Genomic DNA, 20,876 nt, shown 5'->3' with positions numbered 1-20,876 from the left:
TCAATCTGGCGCTATCTCAGACAATTAGGAATAGTGCTACCTCAAGACCCAGCTATACCACTCCTAAGCACACATCCGAAATATGCTCAAGTACACAGCAAGGACATTTGCTCAACCATGTTTGTAGCAGCTTTATTTGTAATAGTCAGAAGCTGGAAACCACCCAGATGCCCCTCAGTTGAGGAATGGATACAGAAATTGTGGTACATTTACACAATGGAATACTACTCAAGCAATTAAAAACAAGGAAATCATGAAATTTGCAGGCAAATGGAGGGATCTGGAAAAGATCATCCTGAGTGAGGTATCCCAGAAACAGAAAGACACACAGGGTATGTACTCACTCATAAGTAGATATTAGACATATAATATAGACTAAACATACTAAAATCTGTACACCTAAAGAAGCTAATCAAGAAGGAAGACTCTGGGTAAGATGCTCAATCCTTATTCAGAAAGGCAAAGAGGATGGACATCAGAAGAGGAGGAAAACAGAGAACAAGACAGGAGCCTACCACAGAGGCTCTCTGAAAGACTCTTCCCTGCAGAGTATCAAAGCAGATGCTGAGGCTCATAGCCAAACTTTGGACAGAATGCAGGGAATCTTATGAAAAAAGGGGGAAATAGAAAGAAGACCTGGAGGGGACAAGAGCTCCAGAAGGAGAGCAACAGAACCAAAAAATCTTGACATGGATGTATTTTGAGACTGATACTCCAACCATGGACCATTTGTGGAGATAACCAAGAACCCCTGCACAGATGTAACCCATGGCAGCTCAGTGTCTAAGTGGGTTCCCTAGTAATGGGAACAGGGACTGTCTCTGACATAAACTGATTGGCCTGCTCTTTGATCACCTCCCCCTGAGTGGGGAGCAGACTTACCAGGCCACAGAGGAAGACAATGCAGCCACTCCTGGTGAGACCTGATAGACTAGGATCAGATGAAGGGAAGGAGGACCTCCCCTATCAGTGGACTGGGGAGGGGCATGGGTAAAGAAGAGGGAGGGAGGGCAAGATTAGGAGGGAAGGAGGAGGAGCTACAGGTGGGATACAAAGGGAATAAACTAATTAATAAAAATATAAATAAATTATTATAATTAAAAATTCAAAAGAGTACTTCCTGTTCTTTTAAAATACTTATTAATTAATTAACTAACTAATTAATTTGAGGCATAATTTCACTATATGGTCCTGGCTGGCTTGTATTTAAATGTTTATTTATTTGTATTTAGTTGGGTATGGGTGTGTGGGGGGGGTGTGGGGGGTGTGTGTGTGGGGGGGGGTGTGTGGGGGTATGTACATCTACCTGTGGAAGCCGGAAGAGGGTGTTGGATACTTTTGGAATTGGAGTTCTTGCCTTTGTGGGCTCCCCAACATTGTTTCTGGCAGTTGAACCAAGGTCTTCTAGAAGAGCAATATATACTTTTAATTACCCAGCCATCTTTCCAGCCCCATTTCTGCCCCTACAGAGGACCAGAATTAGGTTCCTAGCCCCCACTTCAGGGGTTCACAGTTTCTGCTATCCCAGCTTGAGGAGGAGCTGATGCCTCCTACCTCCTATGGCACCTGTTCTCTCTTGCACATAATGACACACAGACAGATAGACACACAATTAAAAATAAGAAAAAAAAATCTTTATTTTAAAAAAAGTGCTTTTGTTTAGGTAATGTAAGACTATTTTGTGTGCTGTTTCTCTCTGATGTTTCTGTTTTTCCATATTTAATTAATTACAGTTTTTGTTTTGTTTCTATTATTTAAGTATGAATTCGTGTTCTGATTAATTTATATCTAGAAATCTAGTACTTTGTTTATTTATCTTTAATCACTTTCAAATGTAACAATGGAAATTTTATATTTGTTAAAGTAAAAATTGGATTTTAAAAATGATTGTTTCAGCGCATCTTAATTTGAACCTTGGTCGAGCCGTTCTCATATTCTACAGTTATAGTCCAGTACATACTGAACAAACGAAAACTGCCAGACTGAGAGTTGAGATTGTGTTTGAGGAACCTTGACTTTGTTTATTTTTTTGAAGAAGGTCTTCTTTCCTTTGCCAGTTCCTATGGAACTAAGGCTGACAAGATAAAGATGATGGAAGAAAAAGAAGTAAAGTGCTAGAACCTACATGTGAAGGCATGAGTTCTTGTACTCTCTAGTCTTCTCTTGTCTGAGGTTCTGGGCAGATGAACAGACAGAACACTTCCTGAGATCCAGGCTGACCTCAGTTACTCATCTGCCATTTGACAGGAAAGCCTTTTTTGATCTGAAGTGTTTAGTTCTCAATTATTTCTTCTTGTTCTTTTTTTAAAGATTTTTAAAATTTTATTATGTATTCAATGTTCTGCCTGCATGTACACCTGTACGCCAGAAGAGGGCACCGGCTCTCATTATAGATGGTTGTGAGCTACCATGTGTTTGCTGGGAATTGAACCCAGGACCTCTGGAAGAGCAAGCAGTGCTTTTAACCTTTGAGCCATTGCTCCAGCCCCAGTTCTCAATTTCTTGACTCAATTAGAAAAGCATTTGCCCATCCACAGCAATCAAAAGCACACTTCGGCCTGACTGAGGCTCATTACCCCCTGGAAAGTAAAGATGTCCCCTTATTGTATTGGATTTTAGTTATATTGATTGAGGGAAGAGAAAAGTTGTCAGGAGGATTATTCAAGAAGTTGTGGTTTCCTTATTTCATCACAAAGAAAAGGCACCCAAATGGGAGGCAGCAACCTCCTGAGATAAACCCAGTCACCCTCTGGATGGCTTGTGGCTCTGAGCACTAGAGCTAAGCTGGGCCCCACCTGGTGCTTCCTCTCCAGTGCCCTCTGTGTCCCTTTTAAAAATGTCAGTTCTTGAGCATTGACCCTTGAGTGGGAAAGAGAGAAGGGGGGGGTGCAGTGAACAGGACCTAAGTGGTTTGGCTCTGAAAGAAGAGGCTCAGACTAAACACTGGGCAGGTGAGGCAGCTCAGCAGGAAAGGTGCTTGCGGCCAAGCCTGGGGTATTTGGGATCCCCATGGTGGAAGGAGAGGATGTGTTCCTGCAAGTTGTCCTCTGCCCTCCCCCCACGTGCCAAGGCTAAACACTAAACATAAATAGATAATTCCACTGGTTGTGGTTGTGTACTCCACTGCTATAGGATATGCTAAAGAGCTGGAGACAAGTGGATAAGGAATTGGAGGCCAGCCCAGGCTATGAAACTTTAACAGCCCGGAGTGGTGGTGCATCTTTAATTCCAGCATTTGGGAGGCAGAGGCATTGGATATCTGAGTTCCAGGCCAGTCTACTCTACATACCAGAGTTCCAGTCCAGCCAGGGCTATGTTAAAGAGACCCTATCTCAAAAAACCAAAACATGTAAAAATAAATAAGTTCAGTAAAATTAGAAAAGCTACCAGACCAAGAAAGAATGCTGACTGAGTCATGTTTTAGGCAATGTGTATGTACATGGACCCTCAGCTAAGCAAGGAGTTAGATGTGCTTGCATTCCGACCACTTAGGAGACCAAGGCTAGAAGACTTTTACAAGTTCAAAGTTACTTTGAGATCACATAGAGAGTTCTAGGTCAGAATGTCTAAACCAAACAACCAACCAACAAAAACAAGAACCTGAAGACAACATTTTAAGAAGTAAACTTTTCCTTTCCCCTCAGTGTTGGGGGCTGAAAGTCATGCCTGGCACATGCTAAGCAGATGCTCTACGCCTGAGCCACATTCCCAGCCTGACTGACTGTTCTGAGACAAAGTCTCACTGTGTAGCCCTGGCTGGCCCAGAACTCTAGACCAGGGTGGCCTCTGCTTTCCAAGTATTGAGATTAAGGCATGTGCCATCACAACTGGCCCTTGTTTTGTTGTTTCTATCCAGGGTCTTGGGTATCACAGGTGTCCTTGAACTTGCTATGTAGCTGAAGCTGATTTTGACCTCTGATCTGCTTCTGCTTCCCAAGTGCTGGATCCATAAGTATGCACCACCATGTCAGATTGATGTGGTACTGGGAATTGAGTCTGGGGCTTCACCAGTGCTTGCCACACCTTTACCAAGTGAGCTACATCCCTGCATGTTTTCATTTGTTTGTTTTGTTTTGTTTTTTGAAATAGAGTTTAGATGAACTGGCATTGAATCCTCAGATTTCTGCTGTCACCTCAAGGCTGGAATTACAAGTGTTAAACTTAGGAATGGGGAGATGGTTTAGCGGTTAAGAGCACCACTTGCTTTTGCAGAGGGTCCAGGTTCAATTCCCAGTACCCACATGGTGGCTCACAACTATTCATAACGCTAACTCTGGGAAGTGACTCCCTCTTCTGACCTTCACTGATATCAGACATGTATGTGGTAAACACACATCCAAGCAAACACTCATGCACACAAAATAAAGAAATCTAAAAAAATAAACTTACCTTGATTGTGAAAATTGAAATAATATATTCATGAAAAACTGAGAGTATCAAGTCATACTTCTTTAATCCCAGCACTTAAGAGGCTGAGGCAGGCAGATCTTTGTAAGTTTGATCCAGCCTGGTCTACATATCAGAGTTCCAATTCCTGAGCTACATAATGGAAAGGCTTTGTGTCAAATACAAACAAACAAAACACAAAAACACAAAAATCACTGAGCTGTGTGGTAATGGCACACTCTGGAGGCAGAGGCAGATGGATCTCTGAGTTCAAGGCTGGCCTGGTGTACAGAGTGATTTCCAGGACAGCCAAGGCTTCACACAGAGAAATCCTATCTCAATCCCCACTCCTTCCTCCAAAAAAAAGCCCAAAAAGAAAGAGAGAGAGAGAGAGAGAGAGAGAGAGAGAGAGAGAGAGAGAGAGAGAAACTACTGAGAACTTACTAATGAGATTTCTGATTTCTTTACTTTTTACCAAGAGATATTGCCAGCACAGTGGTGCCTCTCTAGGATTCTAGCATTCTGGAGGCTGAGGCATGAGGATCATTGAAACTTGGTGGCCAGCTTGGGCTACGTAGAGCATTCCACACCAGCCGAGGCTGTACAGCAAGATGCTATCAAAAAAGAAAAAAAAAAAAGCACAAAGTAAAAGGGTATGTTTTTTTCCTACCTTAAAAATTGTAAATTACACACCAGGTATGGTGGTGCACACTTATGATCCCAGCACAGACAGGTGGATCTCTGTGAGTTCGAGGCCAGCCTGGTCTACAAAGAGAGTCCAGGACAGCTAAGGCTACACAGAGAAACCCTGTCTTGAAAACCAAAAACATAAAAACCAAAAAATTTTAAATTACATCTGTGTGAGCAAGTGTGTGTGTGTGTGTGTGGAAGTGCTTTCTTGAAGGCTGAGCTTGGGCTATCAGGCTTGCTGGCAAGTGCCTTTACCTGTTGAATTGTCACCGGCCCTTTAATTTTTTAATATTTGTGTGTGTGTTGTGTGTGCATACACAACATTTAACACACATGGGAAGCACCAGTCAACTATTGGAAGTTGGTTTTCTCCTCCATGCTATGTGAGGGTGAAACTCAGGACATCACGCTGTGTGGCAGGTTCTTTTACCTTCTGAGCCATCTTGCTGCCCTCTCCCTCATTTTTGGTTTCTGTTTTATTTTGGCTGACCCGGAACTCGTTATGTAGACCAGGCTGGCTACAAACCCAAAGAGATCCACCTGCCTCTGCTTCCTGAGTGCCTGCATTAAAGCCACCATGCCAGGCTTGTAGCCCAGGCTGGCCTCAGATTTACTATGTATCTGAAAATGAGAATGACATCCAGTTCCTGTTCACTTGTCACCATCTCTCAAGTGCTCGAATGCTCTACTACCAGACTTTTTTGTTTGTTTTTGTTTTTTGAGACAGGGTTCTCTGCAGCTCAGGCTGCTTAGAACTTAGTAGCTCATGGTGGCCTGGAACTTGTGGTAACTCTTTTGTGTCAATCTCTGGAATGCCTGGTTACATGTGTCAGCCACACATACATATTATTCTATTTAGTTAATAATAAAATAATCTAAATTCTAAAAAGAAAGTGGTGATTGTGCTTTGAAGTTTATTTTATTTAAAACTGGGTGTAAACAAGTGGAATAAATCTCTCTCTGTGAAACCTGAGGAACTTCTTTCCCTCTGGAACACCATAAGAACCCGGCACACCGGCACACCATGCGACCCCACTCTTACAATCTTAGGGATTGTAAGAACAGACCACGCCCAAAGTCTCCTTTCTGCTTTGATATCTCTGATACTAAGATTGCGACTTTGGCCTGGGGTGGAAGAAGGCTAGTGTGGATGAACTCTTACTTTGTGGCCCCTGGTGTCAGATAAGAGCAGCTCTTCCAAAGCCCCAAGGCTATCTATATCTGTGGCAACAAGTACACAGCAAAGCTTTGTGAAGCTGGCGCTCATGTCCAAGTGTGGTTCTACCTTTCCTGTGTCATCTGCTTCCCATGGTGTCCTGGCTGGGGCTCTCAGGCTTCCTTTGGGAAGCCTTAGGACACAGAAGCCAGCTTCACTTTGGCCAGGTCATTCTGTTCATCTGCACCAAGCTGCAAAATAAGGAGCATGTGATTGAAGTTCTTCAGAGAGCCAAGTTCCCTGGCCACCAAAAGACTCACATCTCAAAAAGCTGGGCTTCACCAGTTGTCATGCAAATGAATTTGAAGACATGGTAGTTGAGAATCAGCTCATTCTGATGCCTGTGGGGTCAACTAAATCCCCATTCTGGTCTGTTAGACAAATGCCAGGCTCTCTACTGGTGAGGACTTCTACTGTGCTGACTTCCCACTCCACCAATCAGCAAGTTTTACACTTTTTTTTTTTTCCCCAAGACAGTTTTTCTGTGAGCTCGGCTGTCCTGGAATCCACTTTGTATACCATTTCTGTAATACTGAGAATGTTACTCTAGGGTGCGTGTGTGTACATGTATATATCACTTTTTTACGTTTATGATTTCTCTCTTTTCAGGCATGACAGCGGTTATCTGCACTTACCCTCTTGATGTGGTTAGGGTGCGCCTAGCTTTCCAGGTGAAAGGAGAGCACACCTATTCAGGGATCATCCATGCATTCAAGACAATTTATGCAAAGGTATTTCACCCCACTTTCCAAATTTATAGTGTGTATTCTTATATTTAGGAAACTATTGAAGGATATCTACCTTTTCCTCTGTTTGGACTTGATGGTACTAGGTTAAAGGTGTAGATCAGTGATAGAGCACTTGTCTACTCTGCACAAGTCTGTCCTAGATTGATCCCCAGCACCACAGGAAAAGGACGGAGGGGTGGAGGAAAGGAGGGAAAGAAGGAGGGAGGGACAGAGGAAGGGAAGGAGGAAGGAGGGAGGGAAGGAGGGAGTTTGTTCGTGACAACAGCAGCTGTAACCCTGAGAAGCCCGTGCTTGTGTTCAGGTGAGTCCAAGGGTAGTTTCCATTGTATCACATGCTCTCATTATATGATGTTTATCATAGTGAGTGTGCGATAATGGTCTGCTTTTCTTCCTTCACAGGAGGGTGGTTTTCTTGGCTTCTACAGAGGCCTGATGCCCACTATATTAGGAATGGCTCCATATGCAGGTATGATTCAAATTGGGCCAGGCAGGTGCTGCACATTTTTTTTTTTTTATTAATTACACTTTATTTACTTTGTATCCCCCCTGTAGTTCCCTCCCTCCTCCCCAGTGGTGCACATTTTTAATCTGGCACACAGAGACAGGCAAGTTTCTGTGAGACAGAAGCCAGCCTGCTCTATACGGCAAGTTCCAGGCCAGCCAGGGCCACATAGTGAGAATCCATTCAAACAGAAATGAAATTTGTCAAGGCAAAACACAAAAATCCTATTTTGTGTTTATGTCACCAGTGTTTCTTAAGTGACAACATGAAAAGATACTATCTGAAAATGGTTTTAACTTAATGATGAAGACACAATTATGATTCATATATGTTAACTCAGCTCATTGTATATACATCTTACTGTTTAGGGACACTGAGTAGAAATGTAATTTTATGCCTTTATATTCATATGTGACTCGGTTAAAGTCTTGTTAATGAACACTTAAGTTGTTAAAAATTCATGTTTGGGCTGGAGAGATGGCTCAGTGGTTAAGAGCAATGGCTGCTCTTAGAGAAGACCAGGGTTTGGTTTGGTTCCCAGCACCACATGATAGCTCACCGCCATCAGGTGTCTGCCAACCTCTTTTGGCCTCTACAGGCATCAAGCACGCACGTGGTGCACATGAAAACACTCATATATATGCGTGTGTATATATGTATATATATATATATATGATTTTAAAATAAAGTAAAAAGTTCTGCGGTGGCACATTTCTTTAACCCTAGCACTGGGGAGGTGGAGGCAGAGAGTCAGAATTTTTGGAATTTCAACATCAGCCTCAGCTACATTTGAAGTTTGGGAAAATTGGTAACCGCCTGTAACCCCAGCTGCTTGAGAAGTTGAGGTTCCTAGGAGACTGAGCCTGGGAGTTTGGGGATAGTCCTGGTGAAATACAAGAACCTCTTTCTCTCATTTCTCATTTCTCTTTTTGTTTTGCTTTTGTTTTTAGAAAAGTCGTGTAGCCCAAGCTGGCCTCATCATGTAGCTGAGTACCTTGAATCCAAGTGCTAGGAGTATAACTGGGACTTCTATGTTGGCTAAAACACCATCTTTTTTTTTTTAATTCTGTGTTTGAGAGTTTTGCCTGTATATGTGTACATACATTGTGTGTGTGCCTGTTGCCCTGAGGCCAGAAGAGGGTTGCAGACAACTGTAAGGCATCATGTGGGTGCTGGGTCCTCTGCAGGAGCAGTGAGTGCTTTTAAGGCTGAGCCATTTCTCCAGCCCCTAAAAGTGTCTTTAATAAATAGCAATTCAGTTGTTTTTCAGTAATAGCTTTGTTGAGTTATGACTGGAACAGCAAACAATTTGTCCATGTAAGTGTCCCAATTCATTGGATTTTACTTGATCTTAGATATACCGCCATCATCATAATCAGTTTAACATCATCTTGCACCCATAGTTAGGACTACCAAGTCTAAACAGCCATTAATTTTTATATCTCTGTAGGTTTGTATTTCATATAAAGGAAATCATATTGTGACTGACTTCTTTGATTATGTGTTTTTAAGGGTCATTGTATTGGAGACATACTATATTTTCTTGTTTTTGCTATAATGTTGGTTTTTGAGTGCATATTTATTTTTTAACTTTATTTATGTGCATTCTTTTTTTTAATGTAGGAGTGATCTGTCTGCATGTACCCCTATATGCCAGAAGAGGGAATCAGTTCCCTTTATAGATGGTCATAAGCTACTGTGTAGTTATTGGGAATTGAACTCAGGACCTTGGAAGAGCAGCCAGTGCTCTTAACTGCTGAGCCAGCTCACCAGCCCCACATATTTATTTTTGAGTCTTGAACTATGTAGCTAAGAATGACCTTGAAATTCTGATCTTTTTATTTGGGACTCCCAAGTGCTGGGCTAACAGATATGTTCAACTGAGCCTGGCTTCTAGGTCTTTTTAGTTAAAAAATATTCTGCTTACATCTATTTATTGTGTACATGTGTATATAAACATCATGAATTATGGGCCAAGTATGGTGGCCTAGTCCTTTAATCTCAGCACTTGGGAGCTAAGGCCATCCTGGTCTACATAGTGAGTTCCAGGCCAGCTGTAGTTACAGTGAGACCTTGTCTCAGACGTTCCCCAAATTATGAATTACAAATTTAAATTTCAGCCATTTTAAACCTTGGACATGATATGAAATTGTGTTCACTTCTTCCCTTCAGTGTCTGATACATTAGTGTGTGAAAACCAATGCTCTCATTTTTGATAAGTGTGAATGTCTTTGAATTAGTATGTATAGTATTAATTAAAAATATTAAGGCAATTGTCGAAGACCAGGAAATGCATAACTGGTTCTTTTAGTTAACTTGCTATCGTGTTAGGAAGTTCATGTCATGGTGAGTTTGTTTCTGCTTCTCAGGTGTTTCCTTTTTTACCTTTGGTACCTTGAAGAGTGTTGGGCTCTCTTACGCTCCCACCCTGCTTGGCCGACCTTCGTCCGACAACCCCAATGTCTTAGTCTTGAAAACTCACATAAACTTACTTTGTGGCGGCGTTGCTGGAGCAATAGCGCAGACGATATCGTAAGTGTCACCTTCCACTCTCCAGCCACATTCTCTGTTGTCGAACATGGTTCATCATCTTATTCTCCTGTAACAGATAACTGGGAGCAGAGTCTCTCATAAGATAGAACTCAATTTTGATAAATATTAATTTAATACTTTTCAGATATGCTTTCATCGTAAGCATATTATACACAATTACATGACAAGAGCTGATTTCATTAATTTAGATCTTCCCAGTTTCCTATAAAGTCATTTGAAAATAGCAAGAGAATAATTTAATTATTCATTCATTCATTTGTTCTAATCATTTTGCCCACAAGAAATTTCTGAAGTTTGAGCCATTGTGTGTGTGGTGGGGGAGAGGGTTGTGGAGTGTGTGTGTATGTGTTCCAGATAGTATATGAAACATTGTAAGTTTTACTGAAGGAAAAATAAAATTGCAGACTCAACCAACCCCCCTTTTTAGATTTTGTTTTATTTTTAATTATGCATGTATGTGGGTTTATGCATAAGAATACAGTTGCCTCAGAGGCCAGAGGAGGGTGTCAGATCCCCTGGAGCTGGTATTTGAAATGCTTGTGAGCCACCTGACGTGGTATGGATGCTCAGAACTGAACTCAGATTCTCTGGAACAGGAGCAAGCACTCTTTCTTTTTTTTTAAGATTTATTTATTTTATTATGTATATAGTGTTCTGCCTGCATGTACACCTGAATGCCAGAAGAGGGCACCAGATTTCATTAGAGATGGTTATGGTTGCTGGGAATTGAACTCAGGATCTCTGGAAGAGCAGCTCTTAGCCTCTCCGGCCCGAGCAAGCGCTCTTAACTATTGAGCCATCCAAGCTGTTTTTTATTGAAACATTTCAGTAACCAAATGTAAAGATGTTACTATGTAGAGGGGACATTATAATAAATGTTACTATTTCAAAATTGGAAAGGCTGAACATTCTCTAGACCAAGAGAGATTAAGTAGACTGAGATACAAAGTGGCTAGAAACTAAGCATCAGGACTTTCAGAGAAGAAAGTCAGAAAGGCTTTGTGGTGGCAGACATGTCCTGGGCACCAGGAAGGCAGGAGGAGGACTGCTGTCACCAGACTCAGCAGAATCCTGGGACAAGCAAAGCCAGAGTGAGCTGGATAAGATGCTCAGACCAAGAACTGCCCTGGGAAAGTAGAGTGTATGTTCAGGTGGAAGCCGAGGCTGTGTGGGGAAGATGAGGGAGAAAAGCGTCCGCTTTGCTGTGGAAACCTGGCTGTGGACCACACTGCTTCTATGGACTCCTCACCATCTCCCCATGGATCTTCTTTCTCATCTTACCCCCAGCCCCTACCCCAAGACCAGGGTCTCCTGTAATCAAAACTGGTCTCAAACTTGTTATGTATCTGAGGATGTCTTTGAACTTCAGATCCTCCTGCCTTCACCTGCCCAGTGCTGGATTGCTCAGTGGATTTGGGATTTTTATTTCAATGGTTGTCAAATAGGAAACAAGAGATTGTTTTTAAGTTTTTAATTTTTGTGTTTTCTTTAGCTACCCCTTTGATGTGACCCGTCGGAGAATGCAGTTAGGAACAGTCCTACCGGAGTTTGAAAAGTGCCTGTAAGTGTTCTAAAGTCTAACTGTTCATGATCTTTAGAAATGTAAATTTTTTGTTTTGTTTTATTTTTTTGTTTGTTTGTTTTGAGACAGGGTTTCTCTGTGTAACGATAGTTGTCCTGTTGTTCTGGAACTCTCTCTGTAGACCAGGTTGGTCTTGAACTCTGCCTGTCTCCTGAGTGCTGGGGTCAAAGGTATAAGCCACCACTACCCAGCTAAATTTCTATGTTTTTAAAAATAAGATCTTCTGTAGCCTGATTGGCTTCCAACTTTGAACTTGTGACCTTCCTTTCTTAAATTCTACATGCCAGGAATAAGGGTATGAGCTTCTTAACTGGCTTCTTAGTTGGTTGGTATGTGAGTCAGGATCTCACTATATAGTACAAGTCTGGCCTTGAACATGCACCATCCCCCAGGCTACATAAGACCTGGTCTAAAAGAAAACCTGTCCACTCCATGGGCATGAAATGAAAGAGAAAGCGAAGAGGTGGGAGGGTCCTACAATCTTCCCCAACTGCCTCCCGTGAGGGCCCACCTGACGATGCAAACATTCCATCATCTTCCAGCAGTGCATCCTGGAGATCTGGTGACCCCAGGCTTGAGGTCTGTACCACCAAGCAGCTGCAGAAAAGTTGCACTGTAACAAAAGCTTAAAGAGCAGATACTCATACAGCCAGTGCTTTATAGTGTGACTGTGGGATGGTGCTGTCAGTTAACATCATAGATGAGTTACAGGCAGAGCACACTGTACTGAGGAGCCTGGAAATGTTCTGTAGCCTGCCTGCCCTTTTTTGGAGTGACTTGATGTTTCATTGTGATATGGTAGCTGCGTTTAACCCTTGTCTTGCAAAAGCTATTCCAGATGGCAGTTTAAACAAAGTCTCATGGACTATATTCAGGCTAACTTTTTAAAAACAAGACTTATCAACTTGATTATTTTATGTGTAGGAGTGTTTTGCTTGCGTGTGTGTCTGTGCACCATGTCTATTTCTGGTACCTGCTGAGGTCAGAAGAGGGCGTTGGATCTCTTGGGACCAGAGTTACAAATGGTTGTGGAACACCATGTGGGTGCTTGGAATTGAATCTGGGTCCTCTGAAAGAGCAAGAAGTTCTCTTGACTGCTGAGCCAACTCTCCAGGCCAGGTCTCAAACTTTTGATTTTATCAAACACTAGCCTTGATTTGCTGGTCCTCCTGTCTCCATCTCCCAAGTGCTAAGCTGACAGGCACGCACCACCTGGACTATTTGTTTGTATGTGTATGTTCACATATGTAAATATTTATTGCTTTCTTTGAGACAGAATCTATCTCTGTAGCTCAGGTTGGCCTGAAACTCCCGCTTTAGCTTCTGAAGTACTAGATTACAAGCTTGAGCAACCACAGCCAGTTAAGCTTTCTTTAAAAATACTACCATGGAGCCGGTAATGATGGCACATGCCTATAATCCCAGCACTTGGGAGGCAGAGGCAGGCAGATCTCTGTGAGTTCAAGGCCAGCCTGATCTACAAAGCAAGTCCAGGACCGCCAAGGCTACACAGAGAAACCTTGTTTTGAAATACCAAAAAAAAAAAAAAAAAAAAAAAGAAGGAAAGAAACCCCAGCTCCTATGGGCTGGGACTTGTAACATAGTCCTCTTTCTCCAGCATTTGGGAAGCAGAAATGCAGTTCAAAGTTCAAAGCCAGTTCAAAGCCAGACCAGGTTACAGAGTAAGATTCTGTCTGAAGAAACCAACCAACCAACCAATAAACAAAGCTGGCTCTGAGGTTGTCTTGTTGTCATGAATGGTTGCTATATCACTTTATCACTGTCTTTCAGTACGATGCGGGAGACTATGAAGTATGTCTATGGACACCATGGGATTCGGAAAGGATTGTATCGTGGCTTATCTCTGAACTACATTCGCTGTATTCCCTCTCAGGCTGTGGCTTTCACAACATATGAACTTATGAAGCAATTTTTTCACCTTAACTAAGAGAAAAAAATTATGATTTGTGGTTATTTTCCTCAGTAAATTTCAGAGGGAAGTATATATATATATATATATATATATATATGTATATATATTACCTTAACTATGAGGGAAACATTACTTGAAGGGTTGTTTGCCCTGACATAAGAACCACTGGTGATTTAATACTTGATTTCTTTCAGTTTTTAAATCATAGATCAAAAGTGCTTAGCATATCTTTTTTTCTTCTTGATGGAATCCATATGAAGCCCTGGCTGGCTTAGAGCTCAGTGTAGAGACCAGGCTGGCCTCATACTTGTGGTAATCCTCTTGCCTCTACCTCCCAAGTACTGAGATTCCAGGCATGTGCCACCATGCCTGCTCTAACATACTTTATGATGCTAAACATCATAGCTTAGAACCCCGAAAAGCCATCTGGAGCTGACAGTGGTTACATGTTTGGTTATTTTAAAGTGTTATTTGGAAGGGAAAGAGTGCTTGTATTGGAGTTCAAGAGACTGTCATTAGTTGTACCATACTGTTCCAAACTTTTAATTGTAATTGTGGTTATTGGTGGGGAGGGACTGGAATCAAGTCTAGGCCCTTTGCATGCCAACCACATGTTGTACCCACTCACCCACAGCATGGAAGTGCACACCACTGAGCTACATTGCTGGCCCTTTTCTTTTTCAGTGTAGTGCTGGGGATCAAACTCATGCATGCTAATTGTACACTTCCAATGGCCTACCCACAGCCCTCTAACACTGCTGGTTCTTTAGCCCCACCCTGTCCTTTCTTTCCTCGTGCTGAGGAGTAAACTCAGGGTCTCTCGCCTATTTTGCTAGATTAGCACTCTACCGCTGGCTTACGTCCCCAGGCCCCTAACATTGTGCAGTGTCACTGTAGCACAGTGACAACTGAGCACTTAAGTTCTGTGAAACACAGCCAGCAACGAAGTAGTGCTCTCTTTATGTTTCTTCTGACAGTTCCGCTCCAGTTGATAAAAGGACACCTTCTCCTCCATAGGTTTGAAAAGTATTTTCTTTATTTTTAGTCTACTCTCTTTGGGGATTGAGTCTAGGACCCTGTACATGCCAGGCAAGTGGTAAACCACTGAGCTACATCCCCAGCTGTCTTTAAGTAAGATTAAGTGTTGCATTTTAAAAGGAGAGATTCAACAAATGAAGAAGTAATCAGGTTTTGTTCAAATGCTATTACCAGGTACTTTGATTTTCCTGAGTTTTAAAAAGCCACTGTATTTCCCAAAGGAAGTAATAATAAAAATTAAACATCTTTGCCCTTAAAATGAGGGTAGCATTATAGATGCTTATCTTAACTGATTTGGTGTATACTAGGAAATTTAAGTGGACCATGAATATAGATGAAGCAGTGTTTCTGATGTATTATGTCAAGATACAGGTTCTTCCATGTAAAGTAACTTTAGTGAGTATACTCCTAAGCGTAAATACAAAACATGTTTTGAGTGTTATGTTTTAAAGAAAGTTGCTTAGAATATAAGAATTCTGATCATTGTATTTCGAGCACTTTTCCTCTTGTTGTAAGCATGATACAAGGAGTAGAAACAGTCAACCATCTGTCTTTAGAGATAGGAATTTGTAGAACTGATGTGATTTTAAGGCATTAAAACTAAGCTGCAAGAGCTACTTCTGTATTTTTTGTGTGTAAAGATTTCTTGTTATATCTTGGTAAAGATTGGATGAATTAATTTCATTTTTATAATCTTTACTTTAAAAAAACCCATGTACCTTGTGATTTGTAAATGTACCAGGAGTGGTGATATGTCTGTTTATAAAGCTCTTTTGTATATTTTAATTTCTGGACCACACTGTAGCTAATTATTCTATTCAGTCTTGAAGTAATTTAAATCTATAAAATAAATATCTCAATTATATTATCAATAAAAGAGAACTGAAAATATTTTTTAAAATAAATTACATTCTATGTTACAGAATCAATAAGATATTAAAATTAATTTTTTACCCTTGTTTTGATGGTCTGTTTTATTTATTTTTTATCTCTGGAACCTGGGATCAACCTGAGGGCTTTGCACAAATTAGGTAAACACTTTTCCACCGAACTGGATTCCCCAGCCAGAGTTATTTAGTCAGTTTTATTTTCCCTTATTTATTTAATATTATTTTATACGAGTGTTTGCTGCATGTATGTCTGTACCCCACAGACATGCCTCATACCCACGGAAGTCAGAAGTAAGACATCAGTTCCCCTGATCTGTAACTAGTTACAGGTTCTTGTGAGTTGTCATCTGGGTGCTTGGAATCAAAATGGAGTCCTCTGGACGAGCAACCATTGTTCTTAACTAGAGAGCCATCTCTCCAGTCCCTTATTTATTTTTTGAAACACTCTCTTTATGTAACCCAAGCTGGCCTGAAACTCAAAATCTTCCTGCCTCAGCCTCTTCCATGCTGGGATGTGCCATCACATCAGGCCAGTGCCTTGCTTTTAAAAGTTGGCATTATTGAAGGAAAAACGTTAAATATGTATCAGAATGGGAGGGCTGTGAAGATGGCTCAGGTGATAAACAGTTATATAACCTATATTCATATTCCTAGCACTGTTGAACCACTAGTGTCCACACTTGTAACCATATAGGCGCAAACTCACGCACAGAAATCAGAATGGAGGAAGGTTAAAATTACGAAATACCTTATTTTAAAATAACTTTTATTTTAGACTTTTAAACAGATTTATTCTGTGTGTGTGTGCCTGTGTGTGCACCATGTGCGTGAGGATGCCTGTGGGGGCCACAGGAGGGCGGCAGATCCCCTGCTAGTGGATCACAGGCGGGCAGAGGGGGGCGTGGAAGCCCAGCTAGTCCTCCGCAACGGCAGTAGACACTCTCAGCCTCTGAGCCACCTCGGGGGACAACCTGCCGGGGCTGGTTCTCCACGCATGTGGATGCTGGAAAACTGAGGCCGTCAGTCCTGGCCACAGTCCCTTTTCCCCCACTCTGAAAGCTTCTTCAACTGGGCACGTGAAAGCCCGAGAAGGGGGTTGCTGTGAGTTCCAGGCCAGCCTGCGAGCCTGGAGACCCCGTCTCAACCCGCCTAAAACAGAGACTCCGGTCAGGCCCACTCAGGTACCGTCCCGGAGGCGGGAAGGCGGGAAGGCGGGAAGGCGGGAAGGCGGGAAGGCGTCTCGGTCCCGCGCCCTGCTTCCCGGCGGCGGGAGCGCGGGAGCCGGCGGCCGCGGGGCGCCCCCTGCGCATGCGCAGCGCGCCGGCGCGTCCCTGCGGCTGCTTGGCGCCGCCGCCTCTCTTGGCGGGCTCGGCCGGGATGGAGCCGGCGGACGAGCTGGACCTGCTGCTGCTGGAGGAGGACCGCGGAGCGCCGGCCGCGCCGCGTGTGGAGCTGTGAGCAGGCGGGCGGCGGGCGCGAGGGCCGAGCGCGGGCAGGACCCGCGCCTCTTCCTCGGCTTTGGCTAGGGGGAGGGAATCCTCATCTGCGACAGTTCCCTGTAGCCCAGGCTGGCTCCGAGCTTGCTGTTTTCCAGCTCACCACTGTCATTAATACCTTGACTTTTATTTTTTTAAGTTTGCCTGTGTGGACCCGCTTGTGACGATCGGAGGAGCACTTGTGAGAGTTCTTTACTTTCACGTGGGACCACGCCTGAAATCGCCTTTAGTTAGGCCCAGTCATTTTTTTAAAAATTATTATTATTTACGTGTATGTGGGTATGTGCCCGGCAGTGGTGTGCTGTAAGCGGGAAGTGCAAGCGAGTGTTGGAAATTGAACTTAGGTCCTCTGCAAAAACAGTCCATCCACTGAGCCACCTCTCCAGCCCAAAGTATTTTTTAAGACCTCCTGCAGGTGTCACCACCTACCTCAAGAAATCCATGGCTAGAGGCTAAATAGGGGTGTTTACACCCTATTTACAAAACAACGGTTTGTACAGCCAGCTGAAGTGATTCATTCAGGAAGGTGAAAGGCATTTTGTGGGTTTGTTTGAGACTGGGTCTCTCTGTAGTCTCGGCTGTCCTGGAACTTGCTGAGTTGTGAGTTGCCTGGCCTTGAACTCACAGAAGTCTTGCTTCTGCCTCCATAGTGCTGCGATCAAAGGTGTGTGCCACTATGCCTGACAGCGTTTAATGTTTTTAATTGGAGAGAGTTGGTAACTTGTTACCGTTGTGGAAACCACACAGAAAGATGTAAGAAGGGAAGTCACTTTGAAGATTAGTTTGGGTGATGTCAGTATTGTGAAACTGACTTCATTCTAAATCCAAATAAGAAACTCCTGAGTTACTGCAAAGAAATGGGCTCCTCTGCCAGGTAATAAATCACCTTGCTTTCTAGTGGCTACTCAAGGAGCCCAGGAGCGCTCGAGACCGGCCTTTGCCTTAACAGAGAAACCCTTTCCTGGGAAGCCCAGGGCGAATTTGCTTTCTTGGCAAGGAGAGGCAGGCCAGGGCCTCTTCCTGCATCTGGACTGTGTTGGTCTAGATTTGCTTAGTGGTGCTGGGGAACCAACACTGGGCTTACCATAGGCGGAAGCCCACACGTGCTATAAAGATTATTATGATTGCCAGCTCCTGGCAGGAATTGCAGTGACCCTCTCATGCTGCTTCCCTCCCCTGCTGCTCCCAATCCTCTCCCCCTCTCTTTTTCTTTTAAGCAGTAATGGCAAGCAGGCACAGGCTGGCAAGCAGGTGCTTTGCCACTGAACTGTCCTCCCAGCATTTCAGTTATTTAGAAAAGTGATCAAAATATCTCGCTTCAGTTTTACTCTGTAAAGGCTCTCAACAATGGTAGAATCCTCTTCTAGTATTTTCCAGGGTTTAAGGTAGCCCAGGCTAGCCTGTTCCCAAGGCCTAGCCCAGATGGCCTTGAAATCCTGATCCTCCTTTGTTTTAATTTCCCAAGTGTTTGTTTTGTTGCTATTGGTTAATACAGGCTTCATTTTGTAGACTAGGCTAACCTTGGGAGGTTAGAGACAGGAGTGGGCCCTAGAGGCCCAAGAGAAAGAAACAAGGAACAGCCATGTGGGCTGATTAATGGTCAGACCTGGTATTTGTTAGAAACTGGTGGGTACTCTCCTGTTTGTGAAGACTGACCGTATCTGCCCTGCAACTCCCCCATCCCAATTCTAACCATAGCTGCCTACTAGTTAAAATACCAATCACTATATATATAACTAAAAATAGAGGACCAAGCCAGAAATGTATAGAAGTACAATCTTGTGCTATTAGGAACTCTGTACCCTCTGAGGCTGACCCTCTAGAGATAGTCTGCCTCCTACTTAGAGCAGCTTGGCTATCTCATCCTTTGGTTTGATCTCTTGCAACACTTGAATTTGTGCTAGTCCCTTGCCACAGCCTCCCAAACCCAGGGATTATAGATTTGAACCACCAAGTGTAGCTTTAGTTATTACTTATGTGTATTTTAAAAGGAGAGGACTCACTTTTTGTTTGTGTTGAAATGGTGCCTCATGCAGTCCAGGATAGCCCAAACTCTCTATGTATCTAAGGATGACCCAGTTCTCTTGCTGACTCCCCAGTGCTGAGATTACATGCTTGAGTCACCATAGTCAGACACCTAGTTTATGTAGGGCTGGGGATCATAATGACCCCGGGTTTATATGTGCTTGGCAAGCACTGTACCAACTGAGCCCTGGCACCAGTCTTTATGACAGGAATGTGTCATTCCCCTGCGCCCTCCTTCTTTCAGTTTAAGGTTTTCAGATTAAACAAAACTAGAAGATTGCCTCCCAGACAGTACAGTCAAGCTGCTGCACATCTCACGGCTCTGAGAGGATGGTCTTTCCGTTTACTCTCTAGGCTTCAGGAGAAGGTGGAAGCTTTCTTTCCTAAAACAGTTCTGAGCCAAGGAGTGGACAACCGGTACCTGGTGCTAGCTGCTGAGACTGTGCAGAACGAAAGAGGAGATGAAGAGAAGCGCTTGCTCATCACTGCGTCCCAGGAGCTGGAGCCTGAGGAGCTGTGCATCCTGAGGAATGGCTGGTGATTGGCACTTGACTTTGAGACATGATGTGGTGGTCTGGGGGTGTTTCTGTTTGCTTTCCAATACAGGCTCAAGTAGCCTAGGCCTCCACCTACTCACCTCCAAATGCTGGCATTACCGGGCATGATTTGCTAGTCTGGAGGATACCACCTCACCCAAGGCCTTGTATGTGCTAGGCAAACACCCCACCACTGAGCTCCAGTCCCAATTCCAGGCTGCCATCTGAAAACTCATCAAATGTCTTGTGTGGATTAATTATTTAAAAGGAGAGTAAAGGTGCCTGCCACCAAAACTGACCGCCAGAGTCTGACCCGCAGAGTGGAAAGGGACAGACAGACCTCCCACCCCATACAGGCACCCATAGTAAAAATGCTAAAAAAGAAAGAGGATGATTCTTAGTGGGTAAAAAAGGTTTGGGAGATGGCTCAATGGTTAAGAGCATTTTCTGCTCATGCAGGGGTCCTGGGTTTGGTTCCCAGCATCCGTGAGGCAGCTCACAACTGCCTGTAACTCCAGTCCCAGGGGGTCTGAAACATCTCCTGGCCTCCTTGGGCACTGCACGAATGTGGTGCTCATACAGTCAGGCACATGCATGTACAACAAAATAAAATAATAACATTTCTAAAAATGAGAAAGATTTCCTGGCTTAGTGAAGATACGGCCATCGCTCAAGTTCCTTTGTGCTCCAAATCGGCAGGTTTTGTTTGATGTTAGTTTTTATGTAAGATTTTTAAAAAAAATTTTTATATGTGTGTTTCACCTGCATGTATGTTTGTTCAAGCACGGTGTATGTCTAGAGGAGTGTGTTGGATCCCCTGGACTTGGAGTTACAGGCATTTGTGAGCTGCAGTGTGGGTGCTGGGAACCGACCCAGGGTCCTCTGCAAGGGCAGGGGGTGCTCTTAACCATAGAGCTGTCTCTTTAGCAACCTCCTCGCCCCTTAAGCGACATTTAAGACCCAGAGGTTTAGAAATATTTATTCTCCGGACAAAATACTTGCTGCTTCTGGTTGTTTAACTGCAGGATCCTAGATGATGCATTTCTGCTTCAGCCTTGCCTTTTTTTCAGGTGTTCGGTGCCAGTGGAGCCCGGGGACATCATTCACTTAGAGGGAGCCCGCACGTCTGAGGCGTGGGTAATCGATGATGACTCGGGGTATTTTATTCTGTACCCAGACATGCTGATCTCAGGGACGAGTGTCGCCAGTAGTATTCGGTGCCTGAGAAGAGCTGTCCTGAGCGAGACGTTCAGGGTAAGTGATTCAGTCAGAATCTACAG

General features: G+C 43.4%; 2 protein-coding genes across 4 annotated transcripts in view; both read left to right on the top strand.

Moving 5' to 3' along the window:
* The window catches only part of Slc25a16 (solute carrier family 25 member 16), a 29,146-nt gene extending 13,539 nt beyond the window's left edge, over window positions 1–15,607 (top strand). Inside the window, exons 6-10 of the mRNA XM_060369442.1 lie at window positions 6,902–7,023; window positions 7,441–7,507; window positions 9,913–10,075; window positions 11,589–11,657; window positions 13,470–15,607. Coding sequence (XP_060225425.1) covers window positions 6,902–7,023; window positions 7,441–7,507; window positions 9,913–10,075; window positions 11,589–11,657; window positions 13,470–13,626 — 578 coding nt within the window. The 3' untranslated portion in view covers window positions 13,627–15,607. The remainder of the gene's footprint in view (window positions 1–6,901; window positions 7,024–7,440; window positions 7,508–9,912; window positions 10,076–11,588; window positions 11,658–13,469) is intronic.
* A 1,277-nt stretch (window positions 15,608–16,884) lies between these two features.
* The window catches only part of Dna2 (DNA replication helicase/nuclease 2), a 30,498-nt gene continuing 26,506 nt past the window's right edge, over window positions 16,885–20,876 (top strand). For 2 of the 3 annotated variants that reach the window (XM_021651436.2, XM_060369441.1), the window contains exons 1-3: window positions 16,885–16,993; window positions 19,415–19,597; window positions 20,667–20,850. In XM_021651436.2, coding sequence (XP_021507111.1) covers window positions 16,917–16,993; window positions 19,415–19,597; window positions 20,667–20,850 — 444 coding nt within the window. In that variant the 5' untranslated portion in view covers window positions 16,885–16,916. The other variant, XM_060369440.1, reaches the window with a different exon arrangement.

This window comes from Meriones unguiculatus, chromosome 16 (assembly GCF_030254825.1).
Source record: "Meriones unguiculatus strain TT.TT164.6M chromosome 16, Bangor_MerUng_6.1, whole genome shotgun sequence".
NCBI lineage: Eukaryota > Metazoa > Chordata > Mammalia > Rodentia > Muridae > Meriones > Meriones unguiculatus.
This window is presented reverse-complemented; position numbering and strand designations above follow the sequence as displayed.